General features: G+C 34.7%; 1 protein-coding gene across 1 annotated transcript in view; it reads left to right on the forward strand.

Moving 5' to 3' along the window:
- LOC133195858 (reelin-like) overlaps positions 1-15,315 on the forward strand; it is a 34,815-nt gene that overhangs the window by 8,594 nt on the left and 10,906 nt on the right. Inside the window, exons 9-28 of the mRNA XM_061331824.1 lie at positions 256-489; positions 2,083-2,238; positions 2,331-2,570; positions 2,675-2,974; positions 5,234-5,371; positions 8,598-8,784; positions 9,007-9,212; positions 9,403-9,562; positions 9,765-9,935; positions 11,116-11,330; positions 11,566-11,714; positions 11,979-12,186; positions 12,333-12,577; positions 12,997-13,185; positions 13,488-13,758; positions 13,977-14,117; positions 14,216-14,393; positions 14,481-14,680; positions 14,809-14,885; positions 14,976-15,135. Coding sequence (XP_061187808.1) covers positions 256-489; positions 2,083-2,238; positions 2,331-2,570; positions 2,675-2,974; positions 5,234-5,371; positions 8,598-8,784; positions 9,007-9,212; positions 9,403-9,562; positions 9,765-9,935; positions 11,116-11,330; positions 11,566-11,714; positions 11,979-12,186; positions 12,333-12,577; positions 12,997-13,185; positions 13,488-13,758; positions 13,977-14,117; positions 14,216-14,393; positions 14,481-14,680; positions 14,809-14,885; positions 14,976-15,135 — 3,825 coding nt within the window. The remainder of the gene's footprint in view (positions 1-255; positions 490-2,082; positions 2,239-2,330; positions 2,571-2,674; positions 2,975-5,233; positions 5,372-8,597; positions 8,785-9,006; positions 9,213-9,402; positions 9,563-9,764; positions 9,936-11,115; positions 11,331-11,565; positions 11,715-11,978; positions 12,187-12,332; positions 12,578-12,996; positions 13,186-13,487; positions 13,759-13,976; positions 14,118-14,215; positions 14,394-14,480; positions 14,681-14,808; positions 14,886-14,975; positions 15,136-15,315) is intronic.

Here is a 15,315-nt window from a genome sequence, read left to right on the forward strand (position 1 = left end):
TCATGACCCACGGGGGTAGGGTTGTAGAGTTGGCCACAATAACGAATCCAAGTTTTACATTGAGATATATAGGAGAAATATTTAAAAATCTTCTTTTCAAGAACCACTGGGCCAGAAAAGCTGAAACTTATGTGGAAGCATTTCGGGGGTAGTGTAAATTTTAAATTACTCAAATCATGGCCCCGGAGGTAGGATGTGGCTACAATAGGGAATCCAAGTTTTACATCAAATTTTACCACACGGTTTCTCTTACAGATGTGACTTTGGTTACACTGGTATAACTTGTGAGATTCCAGTAGTACCACATTTAGTGACCATGATGGAACAGTTCGTAGATGGGTCGACCTTGACCTCCAGTAACGCCCTTCATTTTAATGGTGCGTCTCTCAGCTACAGGTGTGGAGTGTTGTCTTACGGAAAATCACTGGTGTTTGACAAGGATGGACCCCGTAGACTAGTAACAGCAGATTTTAACACGACAAATAACCGGTACTTTAAATATATATATTCTTAACTTTAATACCAGGTTTACCAATTTCGCTTTACCATATTTGTTTCTGATTTTAAATTACGGAAAATGAAATATTATGTAAACATTATTAGCAGAATTTACTAACGTTGAACAAATAGCGCTATTGAATATACCTTCAAATAAAATGTAGAAGTTTGAGCGATGAAAATTTTTCTAATTTCCATTTTTTTTTTTCATAAAAATCCTTACAAACAAAGATACATAGCGGGTTCTCATAAATGTTCAACCAAACCTCCTTCTTTACTCCTCAATAAGATATTAACAGTAGTGGAGGAGAAAATTCCAGCATTATAAAATAATATATTCGAGATGTGGTCTAAATTAGATGTGGATACTTAAAAATTCCAAGGAACTTTTGGAAAATTTAATATCATAAGATTTGACCAAAATCAACAGCTCAAAAACTTACGACTGTTCAACTTTATACACAACCATTCCCCACGATAAATTAAAGTCCAGGCTTTTTGATATCATTGACAGCTGCTTTTTCAATAAAAACGGAACTCCTAAATTTACTTACCTTGTCATTGGTCATTTGCAAAATTATTTTGTTAAAAAACATTCTGATTGTACACACAAGTACTCTGAAGTTGACATAAAAAAAATGCTTGAGTTTCTGGTTGACAATATCTGTGTGGTTTTTGTAGACCAGGTCTTCCAACAATCTATTGGAATTTCCATGGGTATCAATTGCGCCCCGTTATTAGCAGACCTTTTTTTGTATTCATATGAAACAGAATTTGTCCAAAATCTTATACGTGAAAAGAAGAAAACACTTGCTGTGGCCTTCAATTCGACATTTAGATATATCGACGACGTATTGTCAATAAACAATGGTTATTTCCATTCTTATGTCGATACGATATATCCCGATGAGCTTGGGATAAAAGATACCACAGAGTCTGACACATCTGTTTCATATTTAGATATTTTACTTGAAAATGACGTTAATTGTAATCTAACAACCAAGCTTTATGATAAACGTGATGACTTTAACTTTTTAATCGTCAACTTCCCTTACACCTTCATAACCTGCATACGGGGTTTATATATCTCAGTTGATTCGATACGCAAGAGCATGCTCTACGTATGTACAATTTCTAAAACGAGGTAAACATTGACAAACAAGGTTGATGAAACAAGAATATCAGCAGTCTCGTTTAAAGTCATCATTTCGAAGTTCTATGGTCGATACAATGACCTTGTCAGCAAATACAATTTATCATTGAGTCAAATACTTACTGATGTTTTTCATACTAATTGCTGGGACATTATTTACACTCTGAATTGTCGACGGTTCTTTCCGTTATTTGCCGATCATGACAAGGAGCACACGGCGGGTGTGACCGGTCGGCAGGGGATGCTCACTCCTCCATGGCACCTGATCCCACCTCTGATGTTTTGGTGGTCCGTGTTTGCTCTGCTCCTCTTTTGTATTGTTTAATGGACTTTTGAGCTTGAATACTGCTCGTTATCTCCATATATTTCATGTATAACAGTTATTCTGTGTGAGTAAATGGTATAATGCACATCTTTTAATGATGTTAAAGGTACATCCAGTTCTTTATAAGAATAGGAAGCCATTCCATGACATCAAAATGTCCTCCACCAACACATGAAAGGGAATCTGTTATTTTAGATTTCTCATGTAATGGAGGATTAACATGGGATTTGATCAAAATTTTTGATGACATCCGGGAACCACAGTAAGTTAAGAATTTGAATAAAAACTTGATATAGTATTGGTCGTATCATACGAGTATAAACAACTCATAGACGAAATTTATGTAATATTCAGGTCTGAAATTGTTATGTTGCCTGACGAAGCAAGAAGTCCTGCATGCAGATTTAGATGGTGGCAGCCTGTGCACTCCGGGAGCGGAAAAGATTTGTGGGCTATTGATGGCATAAGTATTAACAACCACCTGTTTAACACTATCAGTCTAGACATGGAGGATTTTAAAAACAATTCCCGCCAGCTGATAACCAACCTTGGTACATTGTCTCAAAGCTATTGCGGAAGCAGAACCAGTATGAGGTATTCTTCAATTCATTTAAACAAGCAAGTTTATTTTTGCGAATCTAGTCTAATGATCATGATTACAATAAATATTTAATAAGAGCTTTTTTTTTAAATTTCAGTTTCATTGAACCTGATCAGACGGGAGAAATGCGGTACATGGAGACCATGCCTGTACATGTTGGGCCTACTTACGTCATAGAGTTTGACCTCGTTATGGCATGCCGAAACATGTTTTCCATGGATCGTGACAATTTACTGTATTTGGAGTACTCCAATGATCATGGTTTAAGCTGGCGATTGATTGAAGAACCTTGTATTCCGCCCACAACGTGTCAATCATACGCTGAGGGTACAGTGTACCACCCATCCAAATATCAGACGTGGCGTCGGGTCACAGTGCCGATGCCTCCCACAACATGGTTGGTACAAGAATTACATTTTAAAAAAAGAATTATTGTCCTAACATGTAAGCAACGTTACTCTTTCATAAATAATTTCTAAGTATAAGTATGAATAAAGCATTTGAATGGAATTCATTATTCATTGCCGCTCATTTTCTTTCCTCTGGTTTTCTTTTATCTTGTCCATCTCTCATACAACTTTTCTTCTTTTTCTTAAGAAAAGGAATACTTAGGTAAATAAAGGGTTTAGTTTCATTTAATTTAGATATTCTTTTATTGGTGTAAGTTAATTTAGTGTTCAGTAAATAAAGTGCTTTGCTATCATGCACGAAAAATGAGTATTATTTACCTGCAGGACTATACATTGGCATATTTTATATATCATCAGATACATATATGTTTGATTAAAATCATGTCATGGAAGACAGACTCTGTAGGGATAGAATGCAGGATAAATCTTATTTTTGTTTGAAATTTTACACAAAACAAGAGGGGACCATGGTTGTCAAATAAATATGTAAGACGGTTCTTTAGGTTTTTCTCAAATAAAAACCTAAGAATTATTTTAAAGATTTGTCAAATAATACCTAAAAATATTCTACGGGATTTTTAAAGTAAATATGCAAAATAATTCTATGTTAAGCGAAAACTAAACAAGTAGATGAATAAATACTTTTTATTAAGGGGCGTCATTACAACTAAGAAACAAACTCGAAATAGACATATAAAAAAGAATTATTCTTACAAATACCAGATGAACGTTCTTTCATTGCATTTGTATTCAAATGTCCAAGCCTTGATGTTTTAAGATATGGCATCAATTTCAGGATTATATAGTGTTGTTCCAGTTCTGTTTACTTTGAAAATTCGTCCAAGAATATTCAATAAATGTAATTTAATCTGTTGGTTTAAAATCGAATAAACGAATGAGTTAGCTGAATGATTTAACATACCGAGATACATTGAAAAGTTGTGAATCCAAATACTTATCAATTTCACATTAGGATCTGCGATAGAAAATATAATATATGGAATGTTGAGGGCGAAAAAGAGTGAAATTAACACCACAATTGACCGACGTATTTGTCTTTCGTTCTTTTGTCGATGAACATTTTCGCTCTGCATTGTGTTTACTCGTTTGTGACTCGATTTTATTTTCCGAAGAATTTCTATGTAACAAAATGAGATAATTGGAAAATATATAACGACTGATATACCTAAAACAAAATTTTGAAATGCTTCATCTTTGGAGATAAGTGGACTACAAGTATATCTCGGTTCGTCGAATTGGAACTTTCCCCACACCTCTGTCAGTGGTAAACTAAACACTGTAGGAGAAATAAGCCAGGCAGCTATAAGGATTATCCTTATGTTACGAGTTCTGTAAATAGTTTCATAGTGAGCAAATCGTACAATTAGTATATAACGATTTAAAGATATTAACGTAACATTCATTAGCATTATTCCAGAAAAACTATAGAGAATAAATCCAGTTAAAGCACAGCTTGCGCCTGTTTGAAAGGTTGAAGAAAACGTAGGCAAAAGATATACTGGTAGACCCACAGCACTGATCAGTAAATTCCCAACAAACAGATTCAAAACGAATGTAAATGTTTTCTGACGATAAAGCCCGCTGTTTATAATCACAAAAATGACAACAAGGTTAATAAAAGTGCCCACTGCAGAAAGGGTTAAAGTAATAATTTTGTGCAGTGTTAAGTTCCATGTTGACTCTAACGCATAGTTTTGCACGCTACCTACATTAGAAGACATCTTTCTTTTTTTCTTAATAAGAATTATTAAAATTGTTTTTAAAGATTCTCATATAAATACTCAGTAGTTTTGTTTAGATGAGAGAACAATTGATTTCCTAATTTTCACGTTTTTCGAGCTAATTAATTTGGTTTATTGATATTTATCGACAGAAACCATGATCAAACAAATTGTTATCCTGTAGCTGATTAAATCTTAGGAAACTGCTGTTTACATCACTTTCATCTAGAGCAAAGACCCAGATCAGCTTTCCTTTTCGTTAAAATCCTTTATCGTTATTTTTAATTTTGTCACGCATATTTGTTTGATGTATTTTACATGTACTATGCATACAATTAGTTAAGTTGTCTTCCAAGATGTAAGTTATGAACATAGTGTGAGCAACAAATAATGATACAATTAAATAGTATTTTTTTAATTGTATATTTTACATATTGATAAGTAACTACTACTTCTGATTCAGGTAAAGTTTGTGGATAATTGCTTATTTTATTATTTTGTAAGGGGGCATGTTGTAACCATGAGATTGCGTCAGTCCGACTGGGGTCCATTGGACACGTGGGCAGTCTCCAGAATATATGTTGGTCAGCATTGTCCTCAACACTGTAGCGGTCATGGGAGGTGTGAAGAAGGCGTATGTAGGTAAATTATCCAGACATATACTTCAGTAAAATGAAGATGAAGTGAAAAAAAAATAATGAAAATAAATATTTAAAATAAAAAAAAAATCTTGAAACTGAGGTTGAAAATTTCGAAGAATTATTAGCAATATATTCTAATGTTATAGAAATATAGGATTTTTTTGTGGCATACTAAAGCTTGGATACTTTCTTTTGGAAAATTGGGACATTTTTGGGTCTTAATCGTAATATTTTTTATGGAAAGGTCCAAAGGATCCTCTCTTTTTCTGAACTGGGCTGGAGTTAAATCTACCAGTATTAAGTACAATTTAAGAAAATTATTCGACTGTGAAGCTGCGCTAAAGCGCGTCTATGACCACCATAGCTTTAATCTTGAATTTAATTGGCTCCCCTGACGACGAATAGCGGGTAGTTATATCAAGACTTAATGTTATAGTTAGAATTTAATAATTAAGCATCATGAGTGATATTTATTCGTGACGTGGGTATCGAGAATAATTTTATCTGATTTTATAAGAAATGGCTTTTAAAAACGGAAGGACCTTTCTAATAGGAAACTTGAAAAATTAAAATTAAACTAGTAGACTAATTGTTCTCGAACAATTAGAGGTCTTTCCACCTTCTTTAAATTCCAAATATTTTTTTATATTTTACTCTCTAAATTTAATTTTTATACAAAAAGAATCCATAAATGGATTGGAATATAAAAAAAATGAAAATTTGAAAAATTTTGAAATGACCTTGACCTTTGACCTTGAACAAATATTCAAGGTCAAAGTTCAAGGGTCACATTGCACTGGACCCCATGCTTCTACGACCTTTCGTTTTAAAGTTATAAGGTTTAATAGTAAGCGCAAAGAAGTTAAAGGGCAATAACTCATATTATGGGTCATCAGATACTTTCGCACTGAATAGATTGAAGTTGTGTCTAAAGACCCTGAAGACATTAGTGAAGGTTTTGTGCCTCTACGGTTTACAGTTTTGGAGGAGTAGCGATGACAAGGTTTTCAGTAAAAGGGGCAATTTCTTTTAAAGGGGTAAATTTTAGGGGACAAGTATGAAATCTTTGAAATAGTTTTAAGAGGACATATCAAAGATGCAAAGGTATTTAGTATATGTTGAAAGACAAAAGAGATATAAAAAGAGCTTAATTTCTCACATTTTGAATGACCTTGACCTTTGACCTTTTCATATATTTTAAGGTCAAAGGTCAATGAATCTTATGCAGTTGGTCCCATGTCTCTACGACTTATTGTTTTGAAAATTTTTAATTATTCGTAAACATCAAAAACTTTCAGGGGCAATAACTCATAAAAGGGGTCGACGAATACTCTCGCAATGAAAAGATTGAGAGTCCCCTCAATTAGTCGAAGACATTGGTGAAGGTTCTGTACCTCTACAGTTTACGGTTTTGAAGGAGTAGCGACAACAAGGTTTTATTGCAAAAGGGGTTGTAACTCCTAAAGAGGTCAAAGTTCATGTACGCAGGGTCAACTGCAAAAATCTTTTACGAAGTACATTCTTATGGACCATAAACCTTTTCGATAACTTTTGAAACAAAAAACCATTCGGCGGAAAAATAATAATAATAATAATAATAATAATAACTAGTACACTAATTGTTCACAGAACAATTAGAGGTCTTTCCACCTTCTTTAATTTTTTTCCCATATTTACCTTTTATAATTTAATTTCAAAAAAAAAAGAAACTAGAAATGGTTTCAAAGTTTAGAAAAATGAAATTTATAAAAAAAAAAAAAATTAAGTGACCTTGACCTTTGACCTTGAACAGATCTTCAAGGTCAAAAGTCAAGAGTCACATTGCAATTGGTCTCATGTTTCTACAACTTTTAGTTTAAAAGTTATAAGGTTTAATAGTATACACAAAGAAGTTAAAGGGTGATAACTCATATAAGGGGTCATTGGATCCTTTCGCACTGAATAGATTGAAGTTGTGTCTAAAGACCCTGAAGACATTAGTGAAGGTTTGATGTCTCTAGTGTCTACGGTTTCAGAGGAGTAGCAATAACAAGGTTTTTCGCACAAGGGGCAATAACTTTCAAAGGGGTCAAGCTTAGGGGACAAGATTTAAATCTTTGAAATAGATTTAAGAGTGCATATTAAGGATGCAAAGACAGATAGTATATGTTGAAAGACAAAAGAGCTGTAAAAAGAGCTTAATCTCTCATTTTTGGAATGACCTTGACCTTTGACCTTTGCATATATTTTAAGGTCAAAGGTCAATGAATCTTATGCAGTTGGTCCCATGTCTCTATGACTTATCGTTTTGAAAATTTTTAATTATTTGTAAACATCAAAAACTTTCAGGGGCAATAACTCATAAAAGGGGTCGACAAATACTTTCGCAATGAAAAGATTGAAGAGTCCCCTCAATAAGTCGAAGACATTAGTGAAGGTTTCTTGTCTCTGCGGTTTATGGTTTCAGAGAAGTAGCGATAACAAGGTTTTTCGCACAAGGGGCAATAACTTTTAAAAGGGTCAAACTTAGGGGACAAGAATGAAATATTGTAAATAGTTTTAAGAGTACATATTAATTATGTAACGATAGATAATAAATCTTTAAGGACAAAAGAGCTATAGAAGGAAATATATTTTTCATAAATGGAATGACCTTGACCTTTGACCTTCATATAAATTTCAAGGTCAAAGGTCATAAAATCTAATGCAGTTGGTTCCATGTCTCTACGACTTATCGTTTTGAAATTTTTTGATTATTTGTAAACTTCAAAAACTTTCAGGGGCAGTAACCCATTGAAGGGGTCAATGAATAGTTTCATAATGAAAAGATTGAAGAGTCCTCTCAATTAGTCGAAGACATTGGTGAAGGTTCCGTACCTCTACGGTTAAAGGTTTCAAAGGAGTAGCGATAACAAGCTTTATGGTGAAAGGGGTAATAACTGCGTAAAGGGTCAAAGTTCAAACATGGGGGGTCGTTTTTCGGAATAACTTTTAATATCCAGTATTATGAATTATAAAGTTTTTCGATAAGTCTTGCGGTTTCAAAACATAAGGTGAGAAATAGAATAATAAAAAAACAAGCATTTCAAGAGGTCTTTCCACAGAAAGGTGGAAAGACCTAATAATAAACAGAACAATTTCAATAGGTCTTTCCACAGAAAGGTGAAAAGACCTAAAAAAGACCCCCCAGCTTATTTGTACGTCTCGCATTTACACTAATTGGTTAAAAACGTGTCAATATTTTACAGTTGCGATTCAGGATACTCTGGGTCCAAATGCAAGCCTAGGAGAAGAATTGATGAAACAATGCAAGCCGACTTTGGAATTCGTTATGAACCCGAGTCAGATTTCATAGACATCTTAGGTGGGGAAGTTATTGGGGGTGATAAAGGCTGCGGAACCTTACTGTCCGGGGAAACACTCTATTTTTCTGGTGTACGTCAATTAAACCTAATATATATTTCTGTGAATAAGCATTACTTCTAAAACTTGATCTTTTTATCTATAATGTTAAGAGGCGTAAATATTATTTATGATAATTTTGCAAATTATATATTATGAAACACATTTTATATGAACTGAAGTATTAATACACATGTAGATAGTAAACGCAGTATTGATGATTTCTGGGGTTTTTTTTTTTGAATTTTTGAAAAGAATGGCGTAAGGGAAGCACAGACAAAGGACCTGAACACGGAAAATGAAGATTATATAGAGTTTTATCTGAGGATAGGAGGTGGATTGCCAGACTGTAACGGGGGAGAAACCTCAGAGGAGGGTGTAGTTCTCCAGTACTCTACTGACGGAGGAACCACTTGGAAACTACTCCAGGAAATGACTACAGAAAAGTTCAGAAAAGCAAAGTAATTTAACTTCTGGAAACTGCAGTAATATAATTTGTAATTTAGGAAGCCTTTTGTGCTTTTCTTTGCTGATATTCAACATAAACTTCATAATATTAAGTCTTATTTGAAGTAAATGTTTACACTTCTATATATTCATTACAAGTCATAATGTAATTGTGTGCACAGAAGTGAAGTTTCTTCTCAACAGATTTGTACATGCAGTGTTACCTGAAGACGCCCGCTCTCCACTGACCCGGTTTAGATGGTGGCAGCCCTCCCATTCCGGTGGAGGAGCAGATCAGTGGGCCTTGGACGAGATACGTGTGGGGCACTATGAGAACCGGAGGATAATTGAAGATAATTTTAACGTATGTTCAGATTTTGCATAACATGAAAACTTTAATACTTTGATGTTGCTTAATTAGTCAACCCTAAAACAAGGAATTAAATTTAGTATTTTGATGATTTTTGTGTTCAGACATGCTTTCATTTCATAGACAAGATGTTTAGGTAGTTTAGTACAGGAGAAATTCAGTTTTTTAATTTGAATACTGTATTTCTTTTTTTTAGATGCAGTTGAATGCAATAGATAAAGGTGTTTGGTCCACTATAACTGAAGGTATTCTGGGTAAATATTGCCAAAATCGGAATAGGGCTCTGATTTTGGCTAACCAGCAGAATGACAAATTCGTCATCACTAAGGATCTGGACCTAGAAGCTGGTGACATTATACAGTTTAGGGTTTGTGTTTACATTTACAATATTATTTAAACGTTACAGTCATTTGTCGTAATGGAGAATTCAAACATATGTCTTATACTTTACTGATGATAGTGTTTTAAAATGTCAAATTACAAATTTTTTTTTCAATTCTAAGATACCATTACAGTAGTCTAGTCAATAGAGCCCTCGTACCATACCGATAGGTCGTAGAATTGCGGCTCAACTGCGACAAACCTACATGCAAGTCGATAAAAATAACCAGCAACTGTTCCTTTGCAAAACGCTCCGCACTTTGAAGCGAGTCTTCAGAATGAAACTTTACAAACCGAGACCCAGTGCAACGGTATACATTGGCACGCGTAAAGACCTTTATTGCCCAATGGCTCTGAGTGCAAAGTAAAGATCTGAATTTGAAACCCTTCACCGCTATCTGGTGACGTTTCATATGAGTGAAATAATGTTGCAAGGGACTTTAAACGAAAAGCAATCAATCAAAATTTCTATAATTAAAATACATGCAATATTATTAGAAAAATGCATCAGTAAACAATTGGAAATATCCCTGGGTTTATTATCTCGAATCCATAAAGGAACGGTCACGGTAGCCTAATGATAGGGCGTTCGCTTCGTGATCGGGAGGTTCGATTCTCGTTCGCTGCGCCGCGTCAAACCTAAGACGTTAATATAGGTAGTGACTGTTCCTTCTCCAAGCGCCCAGCACTAGAGGTGAAAGTCACGTGTCTTTCGGATGAGACCTTAAAAACGGAGGTCCTTTGTCACGGCAGGTGTTGGCACGATAAAAACTCTCACTGCTCAATAGCCGTTTAAATTTGAAGCCCTTCACCTGCATACAGTGACGTCTCTATATGAGTGAAAAGTCTCGAATGGGACGTTAAACAACATACAATCAAACATTCAATCAAGTCCATAAGATCAATTTTGATTGAAGAGAAGATCATTTACTATTGCATTTTCACTATGGTAAACACAACAAAATAGATGCATCTTTCTTGTGTATTTAAATGAAATTTTACTGAAAATATCACTGTGGTAAAAATTAAAGGAAATTTTCCATTATGGTAAAACTACATGTATATTTAATACATACATGGCAGTTATTTTATAATATAACACACGATACATATTCAGATCCTTGTTCACTGGTGTATGCATTCAATGTTTTTTGACGCATTTGCAGATCAACGTTGGTTGTAGTAACCAGTTCCGTTGGGACCACACAGTTATGTTGGACTACAGCCATGATGGCGGTCAAACATGGCGGTTATTAGAGGACCCTTGCTACCAGGAAAATGATTGTGACGGAAGGTACACGGAGGGAACTATGTACTACTCTGGTCCACATGGTTACTGGCAAACCGTGATTATACCCGTCACACAGGAGTTAGCCATGCAGTATGTTTACAATTTCTTTATTCATATGAAAAAAAAAAGATTATTAAAGTGACCAGTTTAGAATTTTATGTTCTATGTAATCTGTTATAATTAAAAAGTTCATGTATGTTTGATCATTGAAATTGTGTTTAATAGTCATGCATAGAACTGTATGCTCCTGTAAAAGGAATCAAATAGCAACTGCTTAAAAAATACATTGAATCATCAGAAATTTGTAATTAAGACTTTGTTAAAGCCCAGTAATGTTGAGATGGTGGCAGCAGGGCGGATATCCATTTAACTTTGCTCTTGATGATGTTTACGTGGGACCACCTTGTAAGAAGAACTGTCACAGAAATGGTGTCTGCGAACAAAGTGGCTGTGTATGCGATGATGGTTTTAAAGGTAAACACTTCCTTTATTCAACAGTTACTTGTACGTAGCTAAAGGCCTGTTAATTGCCTGCTTACAAAGTATTCAAGTTTAAATGTTTTTCTAATAACACTTATCAAAGTTAATTTCAAATAATTATTATTTTCCTTCGACTTTCAACAATCAAGTTTGTCAGAATAAATTTTAAATGATAACTTGAAAGTCTTTCATTTTTTGGTTTTATTTGCGTTCTTTTCTTTATCGCATTCGATTTATCCAATGATTCTGCTGTCGTAGGTCAAGATTGTAGCTTTGAAGGGAAAAGCCCGTACGGTATGTCTGATTGGTTTGATAATCATCATAAGCCTTCAGACATTTGGAAGAGAATTATAGGAGGAAAGTTGGGTATAGGATGTGGTGTGGTGGATTATGGGAATTCCTTGCACTTTAGTGGTGATGGAACAAGGGAAGCTGTCACAGTACCATTGAATACAACATATCTTCGGTATCTGCTTCATTTTGAATGTGAAATTGATTTTTAAAAGAAATAAATCTAAGGAAGTATTTTTGGCAAAGTTGTTTTTATTGATCATTTTTAATGTAAAAAGAATATATAAACATTTTTAGTTTATCAAAGTGTTTTTTATACAGGATGCTTCAATTCGTAGTAAAAATTGGCGGGAACGGCCATGCTTTGTCTTGCATTTTCCCTGTTGGCAGAAATGAGGGCGTGATTGTTGATTATTCCACCGATAACGAGGTTACATGGCATGTTCTTAAAATAGTTGAGCCAAGGGTTCATAATTATACCACGGAGAGAGTTACCATGGAGTTACCACAGGATGCCAAGACAGAAAGAACTATATTCAGATGGTGGCAACCTCTTGGCTATGGAGGTTAGTATTTTCAGTAACTTACTGTTCCATAAAAAAGGCAAAGGACTTATTTTGTTAGAAACACTACTATTAATGTTGAGTCTGTCGTTGAATTATGAAATGGGGACGAATTTACGGTGCATTTTTTATTTTTATTGTAATTTACAAACATGTGTGCATATATTTTATAGCCCCACGTAAGGGTCTTTCTCATTTAGAAGACTGGTGTAGTTTCAGTTTTGATAATTGTTGTTGTTTTGTAGTATACAAACACCTTTGAAAGTCTTATTGATTGAAGGAGTACCCTGAGCAGAATTGGGATTGGATAGCATGATTATTGGAGTGTCTTTCTCCTTTATAAGACTAGTCTAGTTTGAGTTTTGATAATTGCTGTAATCTTGTAAGATACAAGTACAATATGAAAGTCTTTTTGATTAAAGGAGTGCCCCGAGCAGAATGGGGATTAGATAGTGTGATTATTGGAGTGAATGAGACGAACAAGGAGACGTTTCAAGATGACTTTGCTATGATGGTTCCCAATCCAGAGAACTGGCTGCTGACCGAGAGCGCTGTTCCAAGGATTACCTGTAACTCTAGAGGAAACGCTCTGGAGTTCAGTAGGGATAAGGGTAAGAGGACTAAGAAATGGAATTTCTATTGGCTACTGAAATTAAGCCATATGTATAATCTTTATGTTAAATATAAATAATGACTGAAAAAAATCAATATTTTCTGAACTGTATACGGCTTCCATAATTTCTGTATCGCCACACTTCTATATGTTTGTCATTTCCAGACAACCCACAACCAGATCTCTTTCCGATTGATTAGTAAACTTAAAGATATTATTTCTAGTATAGACAAAATATTTTAACTCAGTCTTTTTATGGGCTTACTCCTTTGGAAGAATATTTTTCCTTTTTGCATTCAGACTTAAGATTTGCCGAAACGATGGATTTTCGAATCACTCCGTCCACTTTTCTTCAGTTTGATATCGCCATGGCTTGTGATTCTTTATATGGTACTCTTTATGGAGTAATGCTTGAATACTCGGTGGATATGGGTCAAACATGGCACCCCGTTGTTCATCAATGTGCCCCACCCAATTTCCAATGTAGTGGATACCATCTTAGCAGTGAATATATGTCAGACCAACATAAAAACTGGACAAGGGTTACGTTGTACATGCCACCTGGCGCTGTGTATGATCATTTTTAGATCTTATTTTATTTAAAGGATTTCGTTGTGTCTTTCTCTCTTTTTTTATCAAGTAATAGTTTCTTGTTGCATGTTTTGATTGAATATACCGTCAAAGAAGGGGGATAAGCCAAACTTTCATTAATTGCAACATTTTCATTAGACAAAATGAACTATGTGAAACTTCTATCTTTCAAGGATGTTCTTTAAATTCAATTTATAGATCTCCAGCAACTAGACTAAGATGGAAGCAACAAAATAAAACACCACGTGGAAATGTTTGGGCGCTTGACAATGTTTATCTTGGCAACGGTTGCCCGTGGCTGTGTTCTGGTCATGGTTACTGTCGACAAGGGACTTGCATGTAATAAAAATTAACATTTTCAAAATTTTGTTATAAGATTTTATTGGTATCACACCACATTATACTACTGCTCTTATAATTCTGAATATAATATTCAGCTGTGACCAAGGTTTCGGTGGTCCTCACTGCGACCCATTACAACCACTTCCGATGATGCTCCGTGATGGTTTTGATGGAGATGTAATAAACAACCGCAAGTGGAAGGAGGTGTACGGTGGAGAACAGTCATCGATGTGTGGAGTAATCGTCAGTGGGAATTCCATGTTGTTCCACAAGGTACATACCAAAGAGGATTGTGAGTTTTTGAAATGCATTTCCACTTATATGGCATAGATTATATAATAATTAAATGTTGATTTACAGAATCACCTTCGGATGGTCGTAAGTGACGATATTGATACTAGTATGCTGACAGGCGCTGAATTCTACTTCAAGTACGGATGTACTGACCGAGAGACAGACTGGCCGAGGTCTGAGAGTGTTCTTTTCCAGTACTCAAGAAATGGTGGAATAGTCTGGAATCTTCTTAAGGAGATCCATTACTCAGATACCAGCAAGGTTAGGTGGGTATATTTAGAATTTAAGGGAACTTAGGTTCATTGCTTGGCTATGCAGCTGTAGTGCATGCAAATTTTTAAATGATTGTGTAAATCATGATCAACTGATAATCAACATGCATCTTTTTTTCAAGGTTTTTTAGTATAAATTTGCCAGATGATGCTAAATCAGCAGCCACTAGATTCCGTTTCTGGCAACCTGAAAATCAAGGTGAATATCCATACAAAATTTTCTGTTTCCGTAAGTTCCAAATTTCTCTTAATTTGAAAACATTTTGCTTGATACATTTCAATTTTACAGGGGATATGAAGTCAACATGGTCAATAGACAACTTCTACATTGGAAAGATGCCCGTCAGTCCAAGCTCTATGTCTGACGACTTTGAATGGACGACCTTGTCAGATTCCTGGCTCTTTATCAATGATGGCAAAGTTGGAGGTTACTGCGAACACAATACAAGGTAAGAGGTAAACTTACACAGAATGGATAAACATATATAATTGGATTCTTTATTATATTTCGATAATATTTGCCAAATTTATTTTTAGATTACGTCCTCTTAATAAGTAAAGGAAGAAAACTCATTCCACAGCAAAGATAAAAATATACTAGTATTACATACAAATTTTTGAGACCCTAT

This window comes from Saccostrea echinata, unplaced genomic scaffold (assembly GCF_033153115.1).
Source record: "Saccostrea echinata isolate AGI-Se365-2 ecotype Australia unplaced genomic scaffold, CSIRO_AGI_Sech_v1 ptg000029l, whole genome shotgun sequence".
In the NCBI taxonomy this organism is placed as follows: domain Eukaryota; kingdom Metazoa; phylum Mollusca; class Bivalvia; order Ostreida; family Ostreidae; genus Saccostrea; species Saccostrea echinata.